The sequence below is a fragment of the Macaca thibetana genome, chromosome 7 (assembly GCF_024542745.1).
Source record: "Macaca thibetana thibetana isolate TM-01 chromosome 7, ASM2454274v1, whole genome shotgun sequence".
NCBI classification, from domain to species: Eukaryota; Metazoa; Chordata; class Mammalia; order Primates; family Cercopithecidae; genus Macaca; species Macaca thibetana.
This window is the reverse complement of record NC_065584.1, coordinates 125764263-125790706: the sequence shown is the minus strand read 5'-3', so window position 1 is coordinate 125790706 and position 26444 is coordinate 125764263. Positions and strand designations below refer to the sequence as shown.

The window sequence follows — 26444 nt, the reverse complement described above, 5'->3', positions numbered from 1 at the left end:
GGTCTCGATCTCCTGACCTCGTGATCCGCCCGTCTCGGCCTCCCAAAGTGCTGGGATTACAGGCTTGAGCCACCGCGCCCGGCCAAAAGTGTTACTTCTCAATCTTAAAAATACATGTTATAGGCTGGGCATGGGGCTCATGCCTGTAATCCCAGCACTTTGGGAGGCTGAGGTGGGCAGATCACAAGGTCAGGAGATCGAGACCATCCTGACCAACATGGTGAAACGCTGTCTCTACTAAAATACAAAAAATTATCTGGGAGTGCGGTGGCTCACGCCTGTAATCTCAGCACTTTGGGAGGCCGAGTCAGGTGGATCACCTGAGGTCGGGAGTTCAAGACCAGCCTGACCAACATGGAGAAACCCCGTCTCTACTAAAAGTACAAAATTACCTGGTGTGGTGGCGCATGCCTGTAATCCTAGCTACTTGGGAGGCTGAGGCAGGAGAATCGCTTGAACCCACAAAGTGGAGGTTGAAGTGAGCCAACATTGCACCATTGCACTCCAGCTTGGGCAACAAGAGTGAAACTCAGTTTCAAAAAAAAAAAAAAAAACTTAGCTGGGTGTGGTGGTGCATGCCTGTAGTCCCAGCTACTCGGCTGAGGCAGGGGAATCGCTTGAACCCGGGAGGCAGAGGTTGCAGTGAGCCGACATCGTGCCACTGCACTCCAGCCTGGCGACAGAGCAAGGCTGCATCTCAGAGAAAAAATAAAAATAAAAATTAGTCAGGTGTGGTGGCACATGCCTGTAATCCCAGCTACTTGGGAGGCTGAGTAGGAGAATCACTCGAACCCGGGAGGTGGAGCTTGCAGTGAGCTGAGACTGCGCCATTGCACTCCAGTCTGGACGACAGGGCAAGACTCCATCTCACAAAAAAAAAAAAAAAAAAAAAAAAAAGGCCGGGTGCAGTGGCTCATGCCTGTAATCCCAGCACTTTGGGAGGCTGAGGCAGGCGGATCATGAGGTCAGGAGATCGAGACCATCCTGGCCAACATAGTGAAACTCTGTCTCTACTAAAATACAAAAATTAGCCAGGTGTGGTGGCACGTGCCTGTAATCCTAGCTACTCAGGAGGTTGAGGCAGGAGAATCCCTTGAACCAGGAAGTTGGAGGTTGCAGCAAGCTGAGATCACACCACAGCACTCCAGCCTGGCAACAGAGTAAGACTCTGTCTCAAAAAAAAAAAAAAAAAAAAGTTATAGCTTGAATGTTTGTATCTCCTGCAACCCCAAATTCATATTGAAATCCTGACCGTCAATACGACTGGTGTAAGGAAGTAGGGCTTTGGGAGGTAAATAGGTCATGAATGGGATTCAGATACCCCATAGAATTTTCTCTAGCTCTCTTTCTGCCACATGAGCATACAACGAGAAGTTGGTAGTCTGCTACCTGGAAAAGAGCCCTCACTAGAATCATGCTAGTGCCCTGATCTGCCCTCATCCAGCCTCCAGAACTATGAGAGAGAAATTCCTGCTGTTTATAAGACACAGTCTTCGGTGCTTTGTTATATAATAGCAGCCCCAAAGGACTAAGACAATCTACAATAATAGATTGTCTGAAATAGATGAAAGAGTCTGAAATAAGGGTTAAAATGGAGAAAAGAGAAGAAAACAATAATTGAGGAAAGCTAAGCATTGAGATTAGTTTCCTTTGCTAAGTAGCTTTGTAAATGTTCTGAATATCATGACATTTCCTAAGATCAGATGGGAGTTTAGAATTCTGTTGAAAGAAAGAACGGTAACTTTTCAGCTTATTTCTCTGATAAGTCCCATAAAAATTACATATTATTAATAGTATTATCATTAACATAAATAAACATAAAAAGAACCTAATCACATAGTTGAGAAGATTCATGGCCTGTTGGCTCACACCTGTAATCTCAGCACTTTGGAAGGCTGAGGCAGGATTGTTTAAAGTCAGGAATATTATTAATAAGGGCTCTTGTCACTTCAGAATTTTAATTTTTGGCTGGGCGCGGTGGCTCACGCCTGTAATCCTAGCACTTTGGGAGGCGGAGGCGGGCAGATCATGAGGTCAGGAGTTCGAGACCAACCTGGCCAATGCGGTGACACCCTATCTTTACCAAAAATGCAAAAATTAGCCAGGCGTGGTGGCAGGCACCTGTAGTCCCAGCTACTCGGGGGACTGAGGCAGAAGAATCGCTTGAACCCAAGAGGCGGAGGTTGCAGTGAGCCGAGATGGTGCCACTGCACTCCAGTGTGGATGATAGAGTGAGACTCCGTCTCAGAAAAAAAAGAATATGAATTTTTCTACTGTGAAGCTAAAAATATCCGGGATGGTATAGTTTATTTTTATTTTTTTAAGATGGAGTCTTGCTCTGTGTCTCAGGCTGGAGTGCAGTGATGTGATCTCGGCTCAGTGCAACCTCCGCCTCCTGGGTTCAAGTGATTCTCAAGCGAGTAGCTGAGATTACAGGCAAGTGCCACCACGCCCGGCTAATTTTCGTAATTTTAGTAGAGACGAGGTTTTGCCATGTTGGCCAGGTTGATCTCCACGCCACCATGCCCAGCCTAAGGATGGTGTAGTTTAGTTAGCCTTTTTGCTACAGTTGGCCATCAGTTAATCCTTTCTCTCTCTTTTTTTTCCTTCTTTTTGAGACAGGGTCTCACTGTATTGCCCCGGCTGGCTGGAGTACAGTAGCACAATCTCGGCTCACTGCAACCTCTGCTTCCTGGTACAAGCGATTCTCCTACCTCAGCCTCTTGAGTAGCTGGGACGATAGATGCACGCCACCACGCCTGGCTAATTTTTGTATTTTTAGTAGAGATAAGATTTCACCATGTTGGCCAGGCTGGTCTCAAAATCCTGACCTCAAGTGATCCATCCACCTAAGCCTCCCAAAGTGCTGGGATTACAGGCAAGAGACACTGTGTCCGGCCAATCCTTTCTTTTCACAGGGGGAAGCCACAGGTCATTGGCAGATGTGAACCCTTGCCTACATCTGTGAAACAGCAATCAGGATCTAAGATCACCCAGTTAAAAAAAGCACAAAACCCTGTGTTCAAGCTATCCCACTGTATCAATATGAAATGCTGACAGGGAGTAGGATAAGGGGCTGCCATACACTGCTGCTGGAAGCATAGATTGGTACAATTCATCCAAGACAGTAAATATCTGCATATTTTCCAATCCAGCTGTTCTGCTCCTAGGTCTAGGGAAACTCTTGCAGATGTACAGGAGACATGTTTAAGAGTATTCATAGCAACATCATATATAATAATGAAAGCTGGAACCACCCACATGTTCATGAATAGTAAAATATATAAACTGACATATACCCATACCACTGAAAAATACAGTGAAAATGAGTCAACATGGTTGAATCTTGAAACATGAAGTCTGTGGTCTGGGATCCTGTTAGTGTCAGAGTCCTCTAGGACCAATCCGAGGCTGTAATGAATACTGTGCTTGTCCTCCGAATCCCTGAGTCCCACAAGGGGCACAGTGCCCTTCCTGGAGGGTCACCATTTTAGGATTAGATAGAGCTCTCAGGCAGATATCTGGTTTTTGCTTATGTCTCTGGCATTTCTCTCCCTAGTACACAATGAAAAATATACTATGTTAAATTTTTTTTTTTTTTTTTTGAGACGGAGTCTCGCTCTGTGCCCAGGCTGGAGTGCAGTGGCCGGATCTCAGCTCACTGCAAGCTCCGCCTCCCGGGTTCACGCCATTCTCCTGCCTCAGCCTCCCGAGTAGCTGGGACTACAGGCGCCTGCCACCTCGCCCGGCTAAGTTTTTGTATTTTTAGTAGAGACGGGGTTTCACTGTGTTAGCCAGGATGGTCTCGATCTCCTGACCTCGTGATCCGCCCGTCTCGGCCTCCCAAAGTGCTGGGATTACAGGCTTGAGCCACCTCGCCCGGCCAAATTTTTGTTTTTGATTTTATAGAAATGGAAAGAGTTTAAGGAAACAGATACAGGACGGGTGCAGTGGCTCACTCTTGTTATCCCAGCACTTTGGGAGGCCGAGGCGGGTGGATCACCTGAGGTCAGGAGTTTGAGACCAGCCTGACCAACATGGCGAAACCGTCTCTATTAAATATACAAAATTAGCTGGGTGTGGTGGTGCATGTCTGTAATCCCAGCTACTCAGGAAACTGAGGCAGGAGAATTGCTTGAACCTGGGAGGCAGAGGCTGCAGTGAGCCAAGATCGCGCCATTGCTCTCTAGCCTGCGTGACAAAAGTGAAACTCCCATCTCAAAAAAAAGAAAAAGAAAAAAAGAAAACAGATACACCTGATCATTTTGGGAAGTTACATGGCTTAAAAATGAAGCAGATTTATTTATTTATTTATTTTTTACCAGCAGCAGAATTCCCCTTGGTGGTCTTTGTGTGTCCCAAGCACAGCCTCACCTTTTGGGGTGCCCCCAGACACGGTCACATGTGCAGACTTTCTGGCTGGAGTCTTGGTCAGTGAACGCTTATGCTCATTATCTTTAGTAGCAGCTGAAAACCTAAATAGGACAGCAGAGTACAAGACATGAGTACTGTGGCAAGAGTAACTTGTGTCTAGCGTATAAATAAAACCACTTGACTATCAGCAAGCAGTGAAAAGGGCCTCAATTAATACTTGTCATAGGAATGAACCTCTTTTGCAGAAGAGACATATTCCTAAAAGGCTAATGCTAAAGTAAATCACATATCAACTAACGTTATTTGTAAAATATGTTCTTGTCTTTTCTGCTCTCCCTGTGATGGTGCTGGAGGAATAGGCCTGGAGGTCTCATTATAGTCCAAGAGGCAAGCCAAAAGCTCCCCTTCTTCTTCTTCTTCTTCTTCCTCCTTCCTCTCTCCTCTTCCCTCCTCCTCCTCCTCCTCCTTGTGAGGGGAAGTCACAGGGAGCAGAAGACTGCTATGCTAGATGAGTGGTGAGAACAGGTCTTGTATCTTCCTAAAAGAATGTCATTCATTTGAGTGGTAGAGAAATAAACCCATTCTTTACCATTCTTTACATATGGCAAATTGCCACAAATGTATTTGATTGATTCACTGATAGTATTTTTTCTACATTTTAACATCTCTGAAATTGGGATGTGTTTTTACAATTCATAAGATGTCAGTAGTTGATTGGTAGGGTTTTTTCTTGAGACAGGTTCTGGCTCTGTCACCCAGGCTGGAGTGCAGTGGTGTGATCTCAGCTCATTACAACCTCTGCCTCCTAGGTTCAAGCCATCCTCCTGCCTCAGCCTCCTGAGTAGCTGGGACTATAGGTATGTGCCACTGTGCCTGGCTAATTTTTTTCTTTTTTCGAGATGGAGTTTCACTCTGTCACCCAGGTTGGAGTGCAATGGTGCAATCTTGGCTCACTGCAACCTCTGCCTCCCAGGTTCAAGTGATTCTACTGCCTCAGCCTCCCCAGTAGCTGGGATTACAGGCATGCACCACCACGCCTGGCTAATTTTGTATTTTTAGTACAGATGGGGTTTCACTATGTTGGCCAGGCTGGTCTTGAACTCCTGACCTTGTGATCTGCCCGCCTTGGCCTCCCAAAGTGCTGGGATTATAGGCGTAAGCCACCAAGCCTAGTCTGATTTTTCTTAATGGTTCATAAAATAACAATGAGCCTTCATTCAATTAATGGTATCTTATGGTGTGAAGTCCAGACCCACCTGTACATTGCAGTGAAGGGCCAACCCTCTGACCATGGTGTTCTTTTTTTTTTGAGACGACGTTTCACTCTGTCGCCCAGGCTGGAGTGCAATGGTATGATCTTGGCTCACTGCAACCTCCACCTCCTGGGTTCATGCGATTCTCCTGCCTCAGCCTCCGAAGCAGCTGGGATTACAGGTGCGCACCACCATGCCCAGATAATTTTGTATTTTTTTTTTTTTTTTTTTTTTTTTTTGAGACGGAGTCTCGCTCTGTCGCCCAGGCTGGAGTGCAGTGGCCGCATCTCAGCTCACTGCAAGCTCCGCCTCCCGGGTCTACGCCATTCTCCTGCCTCAGCCTCCCGAGTAGCTGGGACTACAGGCGCCCGCCACCTCACCCGGCTAGTTTTTTTGTATTTTTTAGTAGAGACGGGGTTTCACCGTATTAGCCAGGCTGGTCTCGATCTCCTGACCTTGTGATCCGCCCGTCTCGGCCTCCCAAAGTGCTGGGATTACAGGCTTGAGCCACCGCGCCCGGCCTGATAATTTTGTATTTTTAGTACAGACGAGGTTTCACCATGTTGGTCATGGCTGGTCTTGAACTTCTGACCTCAGGTGATCCACCCAACTCGGGCTCCCAAAGTGCTGGGATTACAGGCATGAGCCACCGCTCCTGGGCCATGGTGTTCTTAAATGAAATCAGAACTACCAATTATAGGTACTTCATATTCCAAGCTAATTCAATAAATAGACTTCTAAACTTAAGTTTTAAGTTTTAAAGTTTTTAAGTTTTAAAAACTACATTGGAGAACAGGAAAAGAAAATCTGATTAAAACATGGGCAGGCTGGGTGAGATGGTTCACACCTATAATCCCAGTACTTTGGGAGTACTCCGGTGCTGACTGAGTGGCTATGTGCCTGTGGCTAGGGCCTGAGAAACAGCTGTGAGATGCCTCACCCCTGCAGAGAAGCCCCTGACCTGCCCAACGCCCCTGTACTCCTACTAAGGGCCTGAGAGGCAGTGTTGCAAGCAGCCTCTGGTAGATACGCCCCAAGGTCAGCCCAGCAGCCATGCAACTGCATACCGGGGCTGAGAAACAGCCCCACGGTCCCAAACCTGGCAAAGCCACCATCACCACCAACTCTCTTAGCCTAGGCTACTGAGAGACTTACAAATGCCACTCAAATGCACTACAGCTGAAGAAACTACACAGAGACTATATTCCTGTGCCCACTTAGAACCAAGGCCAACACACCCCACTTAACTGACACCCCAAGACCTATTCATATGAGTATGTTCTTCCCTATGAAACCTCCTCTATAAAATTGGAAGAGGTCACTTTCCTAACAGATGTGTAGAAATCAATGCAAGGACACATAAACCATGAAAATGTAGGGAAACAAGTCACTTCCAAAGAAAAATGGTAATTCTCCAATAACCCAATTCATAGGGAAATATATGAAATACCAGAAAAAGAATTCAAAATAATAATCTTAGGGCAACTCCGTGAGACACACAAAATAATACAGACAAGTCAATGAAATCAGGAAAACAATTCATGATTTGAATGAGAAATTTAAGAGGTATGTATACCCGGGTGTGCCCAGGTGCGGTGGCTCGTGCCTGTAATTCCAGCACTTTGGGAGGCCGAGGCAGGTGGATCACCTGAGGTCAGGTGGATCACCTGAGGTCAGGAGTTTGAGACCAGCCTGGCCAACATGGTGAAACCCTATCTCTACTAAAAATGAAAACTTAGCCGGTTGTGGTGGTACGTGCCTGTAGTCCCAGCTACTTGGGAGGCTGAGAATCGCTTGAACCTGGGAGGAGGAGATTACAGTGATTCCAGATCTCGCCACTGCAGTCCTGGGCAATGGAGTGATACTGCATTTGAGGAAAAAAAAAAAAAAAAAAAAGGCTGGTGCAATTGCATGTTTGTAATCCCAGCACTTTTGTTGGCCAAGGCGGGAGGGTCACTTGAGCCCAAGAGTTCAAGACCAGACTGGACAACATAGTGAGACCTTGCAAAATTAGCTGGGCATGGTGGTTTCAAATAGCTAGAAGGAGGATACTAAATATAAAGAAATGATAACTGTTTGAGATGATGAATATGCTAATTACCCTGATCTGACTACCATACAATATATGTATTAAAACATCACTATGGGCCGGGCGTGGTGGCTCACGCCTGTAATACCAGCACTTTGGGAGGCTGAGGTGGGTGGATCATGAGGTCAGGAGATTGAAACCATCCTGGCTAACATGATGAAAGCCCATCTCTACTAAAAATACAAAAAATTAGCCGGGCATGGTGACACATACCTGTAGTCCCAGCTACTCGGGAGGCTGAGGCAGGAGAATCGCTTGAACCCGGGAAGCGGAGGTTGCAGTGAGCTGAGATCGCGCCACTGCACTCCAGCCTGGGCAAGAGAGCGCAACTCTGTCTCAAAAAAAGAGGAAACATCACTACGTACCCCCATGAGTATGTACGAATATTATTTGCCAATTAAAAAAATTTTTTTATATGATCCATGTAAAATCTTGTTCATGATTACATTTTGAAGTGATTTCTTTACCTGACACTTGTTTTAGCTGCAGAGATAGCAGAGCGCTTGAGTGACCTCTTCAGACCCAAGGTACTCTGACTTGCAGGGCCACAAGACCGGCCTTGCGAGTGTCGTTGGCCGATGGGAGTAGAAGCCACAGAGAGTCTTCCTCTTGGAGGTACTGGAGTCCTGACCCCTCCCTTATTGATGGGATGCTGCTGAAGAGAAAATGCACCATTTTAAAAGCTTGGCCCTCCGACATGGTGAAACCCCTTCTCTACTCAAAATACAAAAATTAGCTGAGCATCATGGCACGCGCCTGTAGTCCCAGCTACTCAGGAGGCTGAGGCAAGAGAATCACTTGAACCCAGGAGGTGGAGGTTGCAGTGAGCCGAGTTCATGCCATTGCACTCCAGCCTGGCAACAGAGTGAGACTACATCTCAAAAAAAAAAAAAAGGCTTGGCCTCTGATACAGTATTGTCTCCTAGGCAAAGTTCAGAAGAGCATTTCCATTTATCCCTGTTTCATTCCTCATTTGTAACTCCATTTGGAATCTTTCCCTTCCCCACTACCTCACCTCATCCTATTCTACCTGTCTGGCTGGCTCCACAGTTACCTGCCATTTATCGCTATGAGGATTCTGCTATAAAGAGCAATTTCTGGTTGTGGCTGAGTAATCAGTTACAAGAAAGTCTTTCCCAGCTGCTATGGACCCAGGCATTTTCTTTCTTTTTTTTTTAAATTTGAGACAGAGTCTGGCTCTGTTGCCCAGGCTGAAGTGAAGTGGCACGATATGGGTTCACTGCAATCTCCACCTTCCAGGTTCAAGCAATCCTCCTACCTTAGCCTTCTGAGTAGCTGGGATTATAGGCACCTGCCACCATGCCCAGCTAATTTTTGTATTTTTAGAGATAGGATGTTGCCATGTTGGCCAGGCTGGTCTCAAATGCCTGACCTCAAGTGATCTGCCTGCCTTAGTCTCCCAAAGTGTTTGGATTACAGGCATGAGCCACTGTGCCCAGCTATCTAGGCATTTTGTTTTCTTTTCTTTTTGAGAGGGAGTCTGTTTCTTTCACCCAGGCTGGAGTGCAATGGCACAGTCTCAGCTCACTGCAACTTCCACCTCTCAGGTTCAAGCAATTCTTCTACCTCAGCCTCCCAAGTAGCTAGGACTACAGGCGTCTGCCACCACACTTGGCTAATTTTTGTATTTTTAGTAGAAACGGGGTTTCACTATGTTGGCCAGGCTGGTCTTGAACTGCTGACCGTGTGATCTGCCTGTCTCAGCCTCCCAAACTGCCAGGATTACAGGCGTAAGCCACCACGCCCAGCCTAGCCAGACATTTTCTAACTAGAGACATAATGTAGAAAAACAGTCCTTTGTAGTCAAAAAGGGGGGAAAAAAAGAGATTATTTTGGAAATACAGAAGCTTTGAGACGTTATATACAGTTTATTAAATATAAACTTAGGCCAGGTGCAGTGGCTCACATCCTGCAATCTCAGCACTTTGGGAGGCCGAGGCAGGAAGATCGCTTAAGCCCAGGAGTTCATGACCAGCCTGGGCAACATTAGGAGATCTTGTCTCTATAAAAACAAACTTAAAGAACTTATTATATATTTAACATGTGGAATCTACAAATAATTCCACCCTCTCCCTCTATCCCCAAACAATAGCTTTTTTAAGTCCTTTAAAACTAAAAACAAAAAGAGGGAAGGAAACAAATGCTTGAAGGGTTTCACTTAGGGTATCTTTCTTAGATACTGTCAAGGCACAAAGAGTAACTGAATATCTTATTATCATTGGTCTAAGATCCGTTGCAAGCAGAAAAAATTAACTCTATTACCTGTCAACTGAGATATGACAATTGAAATTAATATTTAGAAAAGTAAAAATGTAGGTTAAGAATTAAATACAGGGACTAGAAATAAATATAATCTGGTGGCTCATGCCTGTTATCCCAGTACTTTGGGAAGCAGAAGAGGGAGGAGTGCTTGAGCCTAGGAGTTTGAGACCAGCCTGGACAACACAGTGAGGGCTGTCTCTGCAAAATACTGAAAAATAGCCGGGTGTAGTAGTGCATGACTATCGTCCCAGCTACTAAGGAGGCTGAGGTGTGAGGATCACCTGAGCCCAGGAGGTTGAGGCTGCAGTGAACCATCACTGCACCACTGAATTATCACCTGCGTGACAGGGTGAGACTGTCTCAAAAAAAAAGAAAAAATATTATATATGTATAATTAGATAATATATACCATTAATATAGATAAATAAGTAAAAATTGAGAAAAAGCAAAACTGCATAAAAATAGACAATTATAAAGTATAGAGATTTATAACTATATAAGGTACCCTGGAATACAAGTTTTCGATCTTTTTATTATAAATGAATAATTGGTCGGGCGTGATGACTCAAGCCTGTAATCCCAGCACTTTGGGAGGCCGAGACGGGCAGATCACGAGGTTTGGAGATCGAGACCATCCTGGCTAACACGGTGAAACCCCGTCTCTACTAAAAGTACAAAAAAATAGCCAGGCGTGGTGGCGGGTGCCTGTAGTCCCAGCTACTCAGGAGGCTGAGGCAGCAGAATGGTGTAAACCCGGGAGGCGGCGCTTACAGTGAGCTGAGATCCGGCCACTGCACTCCAGCCTGGGCGACACAGCGAGCCTCCGTCTCAAAAAAAAAAAAAAGAATAATTAATTAAAATAAATTAATTAAACGTAGGTATGTAGGTGTTTGTTTATTTGAGATGGGGTTGTGCTATGTTGCCCAGCCTGGTCTTTGACTCCTGGGCTCAAGCAACCCTCCGACCTCAGCCTCCCAAGTAGGTGGGATTATAGGCATGAGCCACCACACCCAGATAGTTTTCTGATCTTTTTAGAGACCATTTGACAACTAGATCAAACAAGTCTGCCTTCTGTTACCATGAAAGTCAAAGAGAGGCTGTCATGGCCAGAATGATTCTCTTTAGGATATCTGCTTATTATTGTCCATCACCATCCAAATGATCAAACCCCAAATGTGCCAAGAGCAACTTCATCTCAGGTATGGTGAAGTTATTGTAATTGGTTTTTTTTATTCTCTAGTCTCCAAAGAGATCATACCAAGTTATACATCTGATAGGCCAATTCCTTAAACATTCAGGGTGAACAGTGTCATTTTAGAACTAAACTCATTCAGATGGGTCTACCAGGCTGGAGTTATACTAAAAAGTAAGATAAACTATTCGTTTATTCAACACATCTTCTAGGGTAATTCTCAAAGTTTATGGTTGAGACAGTTGTTCTTGCTCTGTTCTTCTTTTTTTTTTTGAGACGGAGTCTCGCTCTGTCGCCCAGGCTGGAGTACATTGGCGCGATCTCGGCTCACTGCAAGCTCCGCCTCCCGGGTTTACGCCATTCTCCTGCCTCAGCCTCCCAAGTAGCTGGGACTACAGGCGCCTGCCACTGCGCCCGGCTAATTTTTTTTTGTATTTTTAGTAGAGACGGGGTTTCACTGTGTTAGCCAGGATGGTCTCGATCTCCTGACCTTGTGATCCACCTGCCTCGGCCTCCCAAAGTGCTGGGATTACAGGCGTGAGCCACCGCGCCCGGCCTCTTGCTCTGTTCTTAACTTTTACTTAGAAAATTATGTCATCCATATTACAAAATATACAAAGCAGCAGCTTGACTGTTTTTTTTTCTTTAGAGATGTAGTCTCACTGTATTGCCCAGGTTGGTCTTGAACACCGGGGTTCACGTGATCCTTCGGCCTCACCCTCCCAAAGTTCTGGATTGACAGGTGTGAGCCACTGTGACTGGCTGAAAGCTTTTTAAAATTAAATTAAAGTAAATTTATTATTTTTTCTGAGGTGGAATTTCACTCTTGTTGCCCAGGCTGGAGTGCAATAGCATGATCTCAGCTCACTGCAACCTCTGACTCCCGGGTTCAAGCAATTCTCCTACCTCAGCCTCCCGAGTAGCTGGGATTACAGGCATGCACCACCATGATGAGTAATTTTGTATTTTTAGTAGAGACGGGGATTCTCCATGTTGGTGAGGCTGGTCTCAAACCACTGACCTCAGGTGATCCGCCTGCCTCAGCCTCCCAAAGTGCTGGGATTACAGGTGTGAGCCACCATGCCCGGCCTATTTTTTTTGTTTTTTTGAGATGGAGTCTTGATCTGTTGCCCAGGCTGGAGTGCAATAGTATGACCTCCACCCACTGCAACCTCCGCCTCCTGGGTTCAAGTGATTCTCCTGTCTCAGCCTCCTGAGTAGCTGGGAGTACAGGTGCTCACCACCACGGCTGGGTATTTTTTGTATTTTTAGTAGAGACAGGGTTTTGCAATGCTGGCGAAATCTGTCAAACCCGGGAGGTGCAGGTTGCAGTAAGCCAAGATTGCACCACTACACTCCAGCCTAGGTGACAGAGTGACACTTGTCTCAAAAAAAAAAAAAAAAGAGAGACTGATAAACTGTGCCCTCAAATGCTCAAATGTGGTAACAGTGAGGACAGGAGCGGCGGCTCATGCCTGAAATCCCAGCACTTTGGGAGGCCGAGGTGGGTGGATCACCTGAAGTCAGGAGTTTGAGACCAGCCTGGCCAACATGGTGAAATCCTGTCTCTACTAAAAATATAAAAAGTAGCAGGGGCTGGGGGACGTGGCTCATGCCTGTGATCCTAGCACTTTGGGAGGCTGAGGTGGGTGGATCACAAGGTCATGAGTTCAAGACCAGCCTGGCCAACATAGTGAAACCCCATCTCTACTAAAAATACAAAAAATTAGCCAGGCGTGATGGCGAGCGCCTATAATTCCAGTTACTCAGGAGGCTGAGGCAGGAGAATCGCTTGAACCTGGGAGGTGGAGGTTGCGGTGAGCCAAGATTGCACCATTACACTCTAGGCTGGACAACAAGAGCGAAACTCTGCGTCAAAACAAACTAACAAACAAAAATTGGCTGGGCATGGTGATGGTCGCCTGTAATCCCAGGTACTTGGGAGGCTGAGGTGGGAGAATCACTTGAATCCAGGAGGCAGAGTTTGCAGTGAGCCGAGATTGTGTCACTGCATTCCAGCCTGGGCAACACAATGAGATTCTGTCTAAAAAAATAAATAAATAAAACTACAAATACAAATATTAGCCGGGTGTGGTGGTGGGCACCCGTAATCCCAACTACTTGGTAGGCTGAGGCAAAATAATCTGTTGCACCCGGGAGGCAGAGGTTTAGCCAAGATGGCACCACTGCACTCCAGCCTGGGTGACAGAGTGAGACTGCATCTCAAAAAAAAAAAAAAAAAGTTTGATAAACAGGGCCTTCAAATGTGGTAACAGTGAGGATGGGAGCGGTGGCTCATGCCTGTAATACCAGCACTTTGGGAGGTGGGTTGATCACCTAAGGTCAGGAGTTCGAGACCAGCCTGGCCAAACATAATGAAATCCCATCTCTACTAAAAATATAAAAATTAGCTGGGTGTGGTGGCGGGTGCCCGTAATCTCAGCTACTGGGGAGGCTAAGGCAGGAGAATCGCTTGAATTAGGAAGGCAGAGGTGGTTGCAGTGAGCTGAGACCGTACCATTGCCCTCCAGCCTGGGCAACAAGAGCAAAACTCTGTCTCAAAAAAAAAAAAGAAAAAAAAATTGTTGTAACAGTGGTTTTACATTGTTAAAATGAATGTTTATTATTTCAATGAAGCTTCTCACCAAGAAGCTTAGGTACTTAAATAAAATTATTTACAACTTATCACCCAGTGAGTTTTCCTCTTGGCCCTAGCTGCCAGAAAACTTAAACTCAGCTGAGAGACTGATGGTAATCAATACTGTACCCACTAACAGTGCTTTTAAATTGACTATACTATTTTATATTTAATACCATAAACTTAAATTATTTTGAGAATAGGCCTTAAATTATTTTTAAGAAATAGGGAAGTTATGTAACATAAACATGGGGTTAAGAATTAAATACAGCGAATAGAAATAAATATAATCTGGTGGCTCACACCTGTAATCCCAGCACTTTGGGAGGCTGAGGTGGGAGGATCACTTGAGCCTAGGCATTCAAGGAGAGCCTGGGCATCACAGGGAGACCCTGACTTTATAAGAAAAATACATAAATCAATCAATATTTAAAAATGTGTTTCTTGCCCTCCCTTCGGCACTGCCTTAACACCAGATACCAATAACATCAACTTGCTAGAATGTTATTAACTCACTACTCTGCTAACTCAGTCTCAGAGTTGACTTTATCACCTTCTCTTACTTTGAGGAGGCTTTGAGTCCTGTGGGACCTGGACTGAAAGCCCTAGAGGGAGCTGTTACCACAGGAACCCTTCAGGTTTGCCACTATTAATCACCCATTTTTCTTTACATAAGGGACAAGGGAAAGAAGACGGCTTCAGCCATAAGTTGGTTCATCCTCAATGAAAGTAATAGGCAAAACATCTGAATATGGAAAGTAGAATGACATTGCCATTTTGGAAATAGTTTCTCATAGTCAGGATTCACTCTTTTCTGTTTTTTCAGACGGAGTCTCACTCTGTCACCCAGGCTGGAGCACAGTGGCATGATCTTGGCTCACTGTAACCTTGGCCTCCTGGTTCAAGTGATTCTCCTGCCTCAGCCTCCTGAGTAGCTGGGATTACAGGCGTGTGCCAACCCCTGCTAATTTTTTGTATTTTTTTGTAGAGACAGGGTTTCACCATGTTGGCCAGGCTGGCCTTGAACTCCTGATCTGAGGTAATCCACCTGCCTTGGCCTCCCAAAATGCTAGGATTGCAGGCATGAGACACTGCGCTTGGCCATGGATTCAGTTTTATCCAGAGGATTTTGAAAATTCTCAGAGTAGGGGAAAGCAAGTTTTAGATAAAGATATATTAAACTCAAACAAATCTACTGGTAGAGTGATAGCCAGTTGTTGTAACCATGGTGTTATATAGTTTCAAAATTATAATCAAACAGTTTAGTCCCATTAAGAACATAATTTTATCTACATACCTTCAGATCATTCATGGAATTGTGTTCTTCAAAATGTTTCTTTTTTCTCTCAATATATTGATCGATGGACTCCATTTCCTTAAAATGAGCTTCATGAAGCTTCTTAAAGTCTAGAATGTTCCCCCAATATAAAAGTTAGTAACAAAACAAAATCCATTTACCTTCTCTGTGTTTTTCCGTTAACACTTATTCTCTTTTTTGCATCCCTGACATTCAACTTCAATATAATTTTTGCTAAAACATTAATTTCAAAATACTTAGTTTTTGGAAACTCAGGGGCAAAGCACATTCGTCTTATAAACTATCAAACATTCACCATCTCCTCATTGACAAATTTCACTAAATTGACATCTTGGTTTAGTCCAGAGGATGACAGTAGAAGATTTATCTTCTCCCTTACCAATTAGTCACAAGTGGTCTTTATTTAATCATGAATTTGATATTTTATAATGCTGTATGTCAACGACTGATAAACTTATTCTATAAAGGGCTAGATAAAAGTATTTAAGGCTTGGCTGGGCATGGTGGCTCCCAACTGTAATCCCAGAACTTTGGGAGGCCAAGGTGGGCAGATCACCTGAGGTCGGGAGCTCGAGACCAGCCTGAACAACATGGAGAAACCCTGTCTACTAAAAATACAAAAATTAGCCGGGTGTGGTGGCACATGCCTGTAATCCCAGCTACTCAGGACACTGAAGCAGGAGAATCGCTTGAACCCAGGAGGTATCCAGCCTGGGCAATAAGAGCAAACCTTCATCTCAAAAACAAAAAGAAAACAAACAAAAAAAGTATTTTAGGCCTTATGGCAACATGTGATATGGTCTCTGTCTCCTATTCTTCTTGTTTTTATTTTTTTTTTTTGAGATGGAGTCTTGCTCTGTTACCCAGGCTAGAGTGCAATGGCGTGATCTTGGCTTACTGCAACCTCCGCCTCCTGGGTTCAAGCGATTCTCCTGCGTCAGTTTTCTGAGTAGCTGGGGTTAAAGGCACTTGCCACCATATCCAGCTAATTTTTTTGTATTTTTAGTAGAGACGGGGTTTTACCATGCTGGCCAGTCTGTTCTCAAACTCCCGACTTCAGGTGATCCACCCCCCTGCACCTCCCAACGTGCTGGGATTACAGGTGTGAGAACCATGCCTGGCCATTCTTCTTGTTTTTAAATTCTTTAAAAAATATAAAAACCATTATTAGCTCAAAGGATATAAGACAGGCCAAGGGAGGCAGCAGTTTGCTGACCCCTGCTGTATCCTGTTCTGATTAAGTATATGAACATTTACTGAATTTTGAATATAAGATGAGCAGCATTGTAACTACTATAAATATAATAATCAACATTCTATGTGCCAAGCAATGTTCCAACAATACAAGAGAGAAGAAGAATTACATGTCCAAAAACAGAGTCATTTAGACTTATGAAAAACTTATTAGAAGGTGGGCATTGTACCAAGTACTTCGTACATTCATTCATCAGATGTTTATTGAATCCTTGCTGCATGCTATTTGCCATGATAGGGAAGCAGTAGTGGAAAAAGTATTCTCAATTTATGTATCTATCAACCTGATGAAATAGGTACTATAGGCCAGGCAGGGTGGCTCACACCTGGAATCTCAGCACTTTGGGAGGCTGAGGCAGGCAGATCACGAGGTCAAGAGATCGAGACCATGCTGGCCAACATGGTGAAGCCCCGTCTCTTCTGAAAATACAAAAATCAGCTGGTCGTGGTGGAGCGCACCTGTAGTCCCAGCTACTCGGGAGGCTGAGGCAGGAGAATCACTTGAACCTGGGAGGCAGAGGTTGCAGTGAGCCAAGATCACGCCACTGCACTCTAGCCTAGGCGAGAGAGCAAGACCCTGTCTCAAAAAAAAAAAAAAAAAAAAAAAAAGAAATAGGTACTATAGTATAACTATTTCCACTTTACGCTGAGGAAGTGAGTTTATTGAAGATGAGTAATTTCCCCAAGATCTTAAGCCTAAAAGATGAGAGAACTAGAATGTAAACTGGTTCCAGCCTCTATGCTTTTAGCTGTTCCAGTCCAACATCAGTTTGAAGTGGGGCAACCATTACTTATTATGGCTTTGCCTACAAAACTTACTTGGAGTAGGAGTAGTGATTGCAGTTCTTTTATTTTTTCCAGGTTTGGATGACTCATCCGTGTAGACAGATTTCTTTCTTTTTGAAGGTACCTTTGAATCTTTGTTACCTAAATCCAAAGACACAGAAATAATGAAGGATATCAAAAAAGTTCTCATTAAGAAATATGTGGCCGGGCATGGTGGCTCACGCCTGTAATCCCAGCACTTTGGGAGGTCTAGGCGGACGGATCACGAGGTCAGGAGATTGAGACCATCCTGGCTAACATGGTGAAACCCCGTCTCTACTAAAAATACAAAAAGTTGGCCGGGCGTAGTGGCGGGTGCCTGTAGTTCCAGCAACTTCGGAGGTTGAGGTAGGAGAATGGCATGAACCCGGGAAGCGGAGCTTGCAGTGAGCCAAGATCGCACCACTGCACTCCAGCCTGGGCAATAGAGTGAGACTCCATCTCTTTAAAAAAAAAAAAAAAAAAAAAGAAAGGAAAAAGAAATATGTGTAAGTTAACAGAGCATTTTCACATGGTAGGCTCTGCCAAGGTGGTTGTAGAAATAGCACATAAGGAGCACAAAGAATTAGTTACAGCATTCCTACGATTACAGTTCATATGCTTCAAGTAGGCATTCAGAAATTTTCTGACGCCTGTGGAGCCCAGTGGCTCACACCTGTAATCCCAGCACGTTGAGAGGCTGAGGCAGGTGGATCATGAGTCCAAGAGATCGAGACCATCCTGGCCAACATGGTGAAACCCCGTCTCTACTAAAAATACAAAAATTAGCTGGGCGAGGTGGGGTGTGCCTGTGATCCCAGCTACTCGGGAAGCTGAGGCAGGAGAATTGCTTGAAAACGGGAGGCGGAGGTTGCAGTGAGCCGAGACTGCACCATTGCACTCCAGCCTGGAAACAAAGCAAGACTCTGTCTCAAAAAAAATAAATACATAAAATAAAAATACAGAAAGTTGGCCAGGTGCAGTGGCTCATGCCTGTAATCCCAGCACTTTGGGAGGCTGAGATGGGCAGATGGCTTGGGCACAGGAGTTTGAGACGAGCCTGGGCAACACAGCGAGACCCCATCTCTGTTTTGTTTTGTTTTGTTTTGTTTGAGACGGAGTCTCGCTCTGTAGCCCGGGCTGGAGTGCAGTGGCCGGATCTCAGCTCACTGCAAGCTCTGCCTCCCAGGTTTACGCCATTCTCCTGCCTCAGCCTCCCGAGTAGCTGGGACTACAGGCGCCCGCCACCTCGCCCGGCTAGTTTTTTTTTGTATTTTTTTAGTAGAGATGGGGTTTCACGGTGTTCGCCAGGATGGTCTCGATCTCCTGACCTCGTGATCCGCCCGTCTCGGCCTCCCAAAGTGCTGGGATTACAGGCTTGAGCCACCGCGCCCGGCCGTGTTTTTTTTTTTTTTGAGATGGAGTCTCGCTCTGTCGCCTAGACTGAAGTGCAGTGGCGCCACCTCGGCTCACCGCAAGCTCTGCCTCCTGGGTTCATGCCATTCTCCTGCCTCAGCCTCCTGAGTAGCTGGGACTACAGGCATCCGCCACCATGCCCGGCCAACTTTTTGTATTTTTAGTAGAGATGGGGTTTCACCGTGTTAGTCAGGATGGTCTCCATCTCCTGACCTCGTGATCTGCCCGCCTTGACCTCCCAAAGTGCTGGGATTACAGGAGTGAGCCACCATGCCTGGCCCTGACCCCGTCTCTATTGTTAAAACATTATTTAATATAAATTAAATTTAAACATATACGTATCGGTTAAAAAACAACTTTTTCAGTTTTTATTATGAACATAATATCGTTACAACTGATGTGATAAAAGTCAGGTAATCCAATCAGCCAAAGAAACACCATGAACATCTGGCATATTTCCTCTGGTCCTCTGCTTCTTCTGCTTATTTTGGTTGTGGTCATTTGTTTGTTTGTTTATAGCCAGGCTGGTCTTGAACTCTTGACTTCAGGTAATCCACCAACCTTGGCCTCTCAAAGTGTAAGGATTACAAGCGAGAGCCACTGCACCTGGCCTGTTTGCTTGTTTTAAGAGACAGGGTCTCACTATGTTGCCCAGCTAGTCTCAAACTCCTGGGCACAAGTGATACTTCTGCTTCAGCCTCCAGAGTAGCTGGGACTACAGGCATGTGCCACTGTAGCCAGCTTATTATTATTATTATTTAACTCCAGTTGAAATTATGGTATATATTAGGTTAGGTAATTTTTCCCACTTACCATAATCATTTCTCAAATTCTGTCGCTTATTTTTTTGACCTTAATGGAATTTATTAGGCAAGGAAGGAAAAGAACCATACCAGGCAGAGGGAACAATAGTGATATATAAGGTTATAGTACAGTGGAAATAATGACATTCAGAGAAACTGAGGTAGGCTGAAATTGCTGAAGTGTAGGGTACATAAGAGGGAGTGGAGGACATTGGGAATAGGACAGATAGCGGGTTAAACCATAAAGGGCCCCGTATAATATGCTATAGAGCTATGAGTCTAATCTTAAAATATAAGAAAGCCTCAATCTTACATCTTTTTCAACTTGAAGTAATCTATTTTAAAAATATTCAATGAGCTTTCATCTCTTATTAATTTTTTTAAAAATTTTTTCAATCACTGATTTATAAGCAAGTAGGTTTCCAAGAAATACCATTTCTAAAGTTCTCGTCCTTAAGTTTCCCCAATGTATCCGTAAAACAAGGCAAAACAATGTTCTGTCAGAGTTGGAATGGTTGCAGGGGCTTCTGCTTAGACTTTGGCTATAAAACCAGAAAGTGAAAGTTTCATGAGAAACAGGGTATTTGGCAGGGCTTGGTGGCTCATGCCTGGAATCCTGGCACTTTGGGAGGCCAAAGCGGGCAGATCACCTGAGGTTAGGAGTTGGAGACCAGCCTGGCCAACATGGTGAAACCCTGTCTCTACTGAAAAGACAAAAACTACCCAGGCATGGTGGTGCACACCTATAATCCCAGCTACTCGGAAGGCTGAAGCAGTAGAATTGCTTGAGACTAGGAGGCACAAGTTGCAGTGAGCCTAGATCCTGTCACTGCACTCTCGCCTGGGCAACAGAGAGAGATACTGTCTCAAAACAAAATGAAACAAACGAAAAAAGGATACTTATGTAGAGTAACTCTCCACAGGATACTTATTAATTACAAGTGGTAAAAGAGTAACTTCACAAAGGAGCAACCTAGCAGACACCACCATAACCAACGGATGGAAGTTAACAAGACTAGTCATAGGAACACCCAGCACTTGTGCCTCCTAGGGTGCCTACTGAGAAAGCAACAGCATTGCTCTGTGGGATTCCTGCCAACAGTTCCTAGTCTGAATCTAAACATGAGGACGTATTAGACAAACCAACTCAGAGGACAAAAAACTGGCCTGTATTGAAAAATATTGGCCAGGCATGGTGGCTCACACCTGTAATCCCAGCACTTTCGGAGGCTGAAGTGGGCAGATTACTGGAGCTCAGGAGTTTGAGACTAGCCTGGGCAACATGGTGAAAGCCCATCTCTACTAAAACTACAAAAATTAGCTGAGCATGGTAGTGCATGCCTGTAGTCCCAGCTACTCGGGAGGCTAAGGCTGCAGTGAGCTGAAATCGCACCATTGCACTCCAGCCTGGGCAACAGAGCAAGACCCTGTCTCAAAAAAATAAAAAGTAAAAAATTACCTGGGAGACTTGTTAAAAACTGAAGATTCTCAGGCCCATCTCAGACCCAAGGAATCAGAACATTTTTTCCTGTAATTTTCTAGATTCAGTATGACACTCAAAGTTTTAGGGAAAATGAGAAGGCTCAGGATTAGAAATTCCAGATTTAACTGCTTGGTGAATACTGGAATGGATTATCCTCCCTCAAACTCTCTAACTCCTCCTCTGGCAAGGCTCAGGGCCCTAGCAGGTTTGCCCAGGTGAAACTGATACTGAGATATTTTATTTTCATTTATTTATTATTATTTTTATTTTTTAGGAGCAGAGGTTTAGTAAGCAAAAGGAAGTGAAAGGAAGGCCAGGTGCGGTGGCTCATGCCTGTAATCTCGGCACTTTGGGAGGCTGAGGTGGGTGGATCACGAGGTGAAAGCCCATCTCTACTAAAAATACAAAAATTAGCTGGGCCTGGTGGCACGCACCTGTAATCCCAGCTACTTGGGAGGCTGAGGCAGGAGAATTGCTTGAACCCAGGAGGCGGAGGTTGTAGTGAGCAGAGATTGCACCTTTGCACTCCAGCCTGGGCGACAGAGCAAGACTCTGTCTAAAAAAAAAAAAAAAAAGAAATTCTATAACATGGTGCTATGGGTTGAATTGTGGCCCCTAAAAGATATGTTGAAGTCCTAACCACTGGTACCTGTCACATGACCTTATTTAGATATAGGAATTTTTTTCAGATGTATTAAGGTTAAAATGACATCATTTGGACGTTCTTTTAATTTTTTGAGATAGGGTGTCACTCTGTACACGCTGGGGTGAAGTGGTATGAAGATGGCCCACTGCAGCCTTAACCTCCTGGGTTCAAGCGACCCTGTCACCTCAGCCTCCTGAGTAGCTGGGACCACAGATGTGCACCATCATGGCTGACTGATTCTTTTGACTTTTTGTAGAGACAGGGTCTCGCCATGTTGCCCAGGCTGGTCCTAAACTCCTAGGCTCAAGCAATCCTCCTGACTTGGCTTCCTAAAGTAATGGGATTACAGGCATCAGCCACTATGCTTGGCCTATTTGGGTGGATCCTAATCCAATATGACTGGTGTCCTATTAAAGAGACATATAGGGAGAATGTCATGCACTGTCAGAGCCAGAGACTGGCATGATGCAGCTGCAACCCAAGGAACACCAGGCGTCGACAGCCATCGCAGAGTAGTCAGAGTAGTCAGGAAGGATTCCACCCAGAGTCTCAGAGAAGCATGGTCCTGCTGACACATCGATTTTGGACTTCCAGCCTCTAGAACTATGAAAGAGTAAATTTCTGTTTTTGTAAGCTGTCCAGTTTGTGGTGCTTTGTCACGACAGTCCTAGGAAACTAATGTACCCAGCTACTTCTAGCAATTTTGGTTTCTCAAGTCACTTGACATACCATTTATTCCACGTTTACCTGAGGAAACAGCATTCTCAGCTTCTTGGTGCTCATCTGGTGGAGAAGGAACATTTGCAATAGCTCTGAGATCCTGGTTTTCCTGCTTTTCATGATTCTGGAATTCAGTGGGATTACTTATTTTTATCTCTGAATGATTCTGCTACAAATTTAAAAAGAAAATAAAATATTTTGATGATAAATAAGAAATAATTGCTGCCTTCCAAAGACAAGTACCAAAGTGAGGGGGAAAAGGGGTTAAAGGAAGAAAAGTAGGATAATGAGATTTTTGGTGGCAGATTTGGTTCTCTGCCTTATCAAATGTCATGAGGATGTAAATTTGAGAATAGGAGATAATAGGGCACATTAAGAGGAAAATAGAAATGGCAAGATTAACTGTCTTAGCAAGGACAAATGAAGAAACATAGATAGTCTACTGAGCAAGTGACTATATTGAGGCAGAAACTTAAATAATAATAATAAAAAGTGCTGCATTTATTCACTCCAAGAAAAGTAAAAGCTAAGGCCCAGAATGTGGCAAGCCAAGAGTTCAAAAGAAAAGAACAAGTTTTCCTCTGCCTAGCAGCTCCCTTTAAAGACAGTTAGAGATAACGCTGTCTGAATAGCCAAGGCCAAAGGAATAAGCTCCAGACACCACCCTCCCCCCAACCCCTTCCCCATTCGAGAGCAAGGTTGAAAGAAAAAAAAAAAAAAAGAGAAACACAAGTTCTTTTACTGTTACTCTTTTCCCAGGCTTCTTTTTTTTTTTTTTTTTTCCCAGGCTTCTTAAGCATGATTAGCATGATTATGTTTTACAAATGTCTGTATTTAGCCAGTTCTTGTTTTCCTTTTAATGCAGCTACAAGGCCACTGGCTAAGTCAAGTTATTTTATGCTATAGATTATGTAACCTGTTACTGTATGATTAATTGCTTTTATTTTGCTTCTGTAAAGCTGCTTATAAAAACCTTGGCTATCTTTGTTCAAGGCTCAGCTTTCAGGCCGGGCGCGGTGGCTCAAGCCTGTAATCCCAGCACTTTGGGAGGCCGAGACAGGTGGATCACGAGGTCAGGAGATCGAGACCATCCTGGCTAACACGGTGAAACCCCATCTCTACTAAGAAATACAAAAAACTAGCCGGGCGAGGTGGCGGGCGCCTGTAGTCCCAGCTACTGGGGAGGCTGAGGCCGGAGAATGGCGTGAACCCGGGAGGCGGAGCTTGCAGTGAGCTGAGATCCGGCCACTGCACTCCAGCCTGGGCTACAGAGCGAGACTCCGTCTCAAAAAAAAAAAAAAAAAAAAAAAAAAAAAAAAGGCTCAGCTTTCAGATGTGAATCCTCTGAGCTGGTGTGTGCCTAAAACAAACAAATCCTCCTGTACTCCGTATTAGTCTCTCCGTTCCTCAGTTTACTGCAACAATATGAACATAGAAAAGAAAATTAAGACTGTGTTTTGGGGCTGGGCATGGTGGCTCACACCTGTAATCCCAGCACTTTGGGAGGCCAAGGTGGGTGGATCACCAGAGGTCAAGAGTTCGAGATTAGCCCAGCCAACACAGTGAAATCTCATCTCTACTAAAAATGCAAAAATTAGCTGGGTGTGGTGGTGGCTGCCTGTAATCCCAGCTACTCAGGAGGCAGAGGCAGGAGAATTGCTTGAACCTGGGAGGTGGAGGTTGCAGTAAGCTGAGATGGTGCCATTGCACTCCACATTGGGGAAAAGAGTGGAAACTCCATCTCAAAAAAAAGACAAAAAAAAAAAAAAAAGACTGTGCTTTGTAAAAATTACATTTGAATGAAAGGATAAGATAAAAGAATAAAACCAGAGTCTACAGAAAGCAAGCGAGGGAAGCCCCTTGCTAATCATGTGATCACACTGCTGAAAGACTAAGTACAGGGTGATCACCAGGCCAGGGGCAAGGTAGGAAGGAGAATTTAAACAAACCAATGAAAAAAACAACAAAAAGCACATTTAATGCTTGTTTCTCTTTCCTACCTATCTACTACACCTCACTTAAGTGAACACTTAATGAATGTTCATATTTATACAACAAATATTTAATGTGAGCTTAATACTTAAAAAGTGCTTCCTGAGGGCCAAGCCCTGGGATGCAGTGATGAGCAGTTGGACTCGGGTCTGGGCTTTCATGGAGCTTACAGCATACAGTAAGCTTACAAACACATGACATCACATGGGAATTTAAAAAGAAAGCTCCCTAAGAGTATGCCAATTTTGGCATAGGTGGTGGTATATTTTCTTTTTTTTTTTTTGAGACGGAGTCTTGCTCCGTCGCCCAGGCTGGAGTGCAGTGGCCGGATCTCAGCTCACTGCAAGCTCCACCTCCCGGGTTTACCCCATTCTCCTGCCTCAGCCTCCCTAGTAGCTGGGACTACAGGCACCCGCCACCTCTCCCGGCTAGTTTTTTGTATTTTTTAGTTGAGACAGGGTTTCACCGTGTTAGCCAGGATGGTCTCGATCTCCTAACCTCGTGGTCCGCCCGTCTCGGCCTCCCAAAGTGCTGGGATTACAGGCTTGAGCCACTGCGCCTGGCCCTATATTTTCAATTTGTATATTTCCATTCACCTGCGAGTCAGGGTCCACACGGACAGTCCTGCGCCTTCTCCTTGTTTTGGTGACATGGCCAGTTGGCTCTCTCTCAGCTTGTTCCTGGTTGCTGATCTGTATCTCAGTCTCATCACAAGAGGATGCAGAAGTTTGACTTTCATCCTGAAAAGAGAGGTATTACTCTGCTATGTGCTATGCATTACAGTTATAATGCTCAGGAAGAATCAGAATTTAGACAGAATAAAAAACATATTACATATGCAAAAGAAAAAATTTAAAACTCTCTAGCAGTAAATTGTAGGCAAAGACAAGAATTATATTTAGGGCCGGGCACGGTGGCTCAAGCCTGTAATCCCAGCACTTTGGGAGTCCGAGACGGGCGGATCACGAGGTCAGGAGATCGAGACCATCCTGGCTAACATGGTGAAACCCCGTCTCTACTAAAAGATACAAAAAACTAGCCGGGTGCGGTGGCGGGCGCCTGTAGTCCCAACTACTCGGGAGGCTGAGGCAGGAGAATGGCGTGAACCCGGGAGGTGGAGCTTGCAGTGAGCTGAGATCCAGCCATTGCACTCCAGCCTGGGCGGCAGAGCAAGACTCCGTCTCAAAAAAAAAAAAAAAAAGAATTATATTTAGGACAGACACGGTGACTCACACCTGTGATCCCAGCACTTTGGGAGACCAAGGCGAGTGGATCACCTGGGGTCAGTTCAAGACCAGCCTGGCTTTCATGGTGAAACCCCATCTCTACTAAAAATTACCCGGGCATGGTGGTGCATGCCTGTAATCCCAGCCACTTGGGAGGTTGAGGCAGGATAATCACTTGAACCGGGAGGGGGAGGTTACAGTGAGCCAAGATGGTGCCATTGCACTCCAGCCTGGGCAACAAGAGTGAAACTCCATCTCAAAAAAATAAAAAAAACAAAGAAAAAAAAAAAACTTAGAGTATTTACAAAGAAATAATCACACTTAGCAACCCAAATTAATAAATTAGGGTAGGAAAACATTCAAAGTTATTTTAGTGTGAATAAATACGGAAATTGGGACAGGTGCAGTGGTTCACACCTGTAATCCCAGCACTTTAGGAGGCTGAGGCAGATGGATCACTTGAGCCCAGGACTTTGAGACCAGCCTGGGCCACATGGCAAAACACCATCTCTACTTGAAATTATTAAAAATTTATTTAAGCTGGATGCTCACACCTGTAATCCCAGCATTTTGGGAGGCCGAGGCTGGTGGATCACCTGAGGTCAGGAGTTCGAGACCAGCCTGGCCAACATGGTGAAACCCTGTCTATACTAAAAATACAAAAATTAGCCAGGCGTGGTGGCACGTGCCTGTAATCCCACTTACTTGGGAGGCTAAGCCAGGAGTTATATATTGTATTATCTTCATTTCCTTTAAGGTCATCTTTTTCTTTCTTTCTTTCTTAGAGACAAAGTCTTGCTCTGTTGCCTAGGCTGGATTACAGTGGCTTGATCATAGCTCACTGCAGCCTCAATTTCCCAAGCTCAACTGACCCTCCTGCCTCAGCCTCCCAATCAGCTGGGTCTACAGGTATATGTTACCACACCTAGCTACTTATTTTAATTTTGTAGAAA

General features: G+C 44.8%; 1 protein-coding gene across 7 annotated transcripts in view; it reads right to left on the bottom strand.

The window, feature by feature from the left end:
* Window positions 1–26444, bottom strand: part of NUSAP1 (nucleolar and spindle associated protein 1) — a 49694-nt gene that overhangs the window by 8302 nt on the left and 14948 nt on the right. For 2 of the 7 annotated variants that reach the window (XM_050799529.1, XM_050799534.1), the window contains exons 3-8: window positions 24862–25005; window positions 22301–22442; window positions 17221–17328; window positions 15127–15236; window positions 8184–8371; window positions 4375–4475 (exon numbers count right to left, since the gene is read on the bottom strand). In XM_050799529.1, coding sequence (XP_050655486.1) covers window positions 4375–4475; window positions 8184–8371; window positions 15127–15236; window positions 17221–17328; window positions 22301–22442; window positions 24862–25005 — 793 coding nt within the window. The remainder of the gene's footprint in view (window positions 1–4374; window positions 4476–8183; window positions 8372–15126; window positions 15237–17220; window positions 17329–22300; window positions 22443–24861; window positions 25006–26444) is intronic. The other 5 variants (XM_050799530.1, XM_050799531.1, XM_050799533.1 and 2 more) reach the window with 5 other exon arrangements.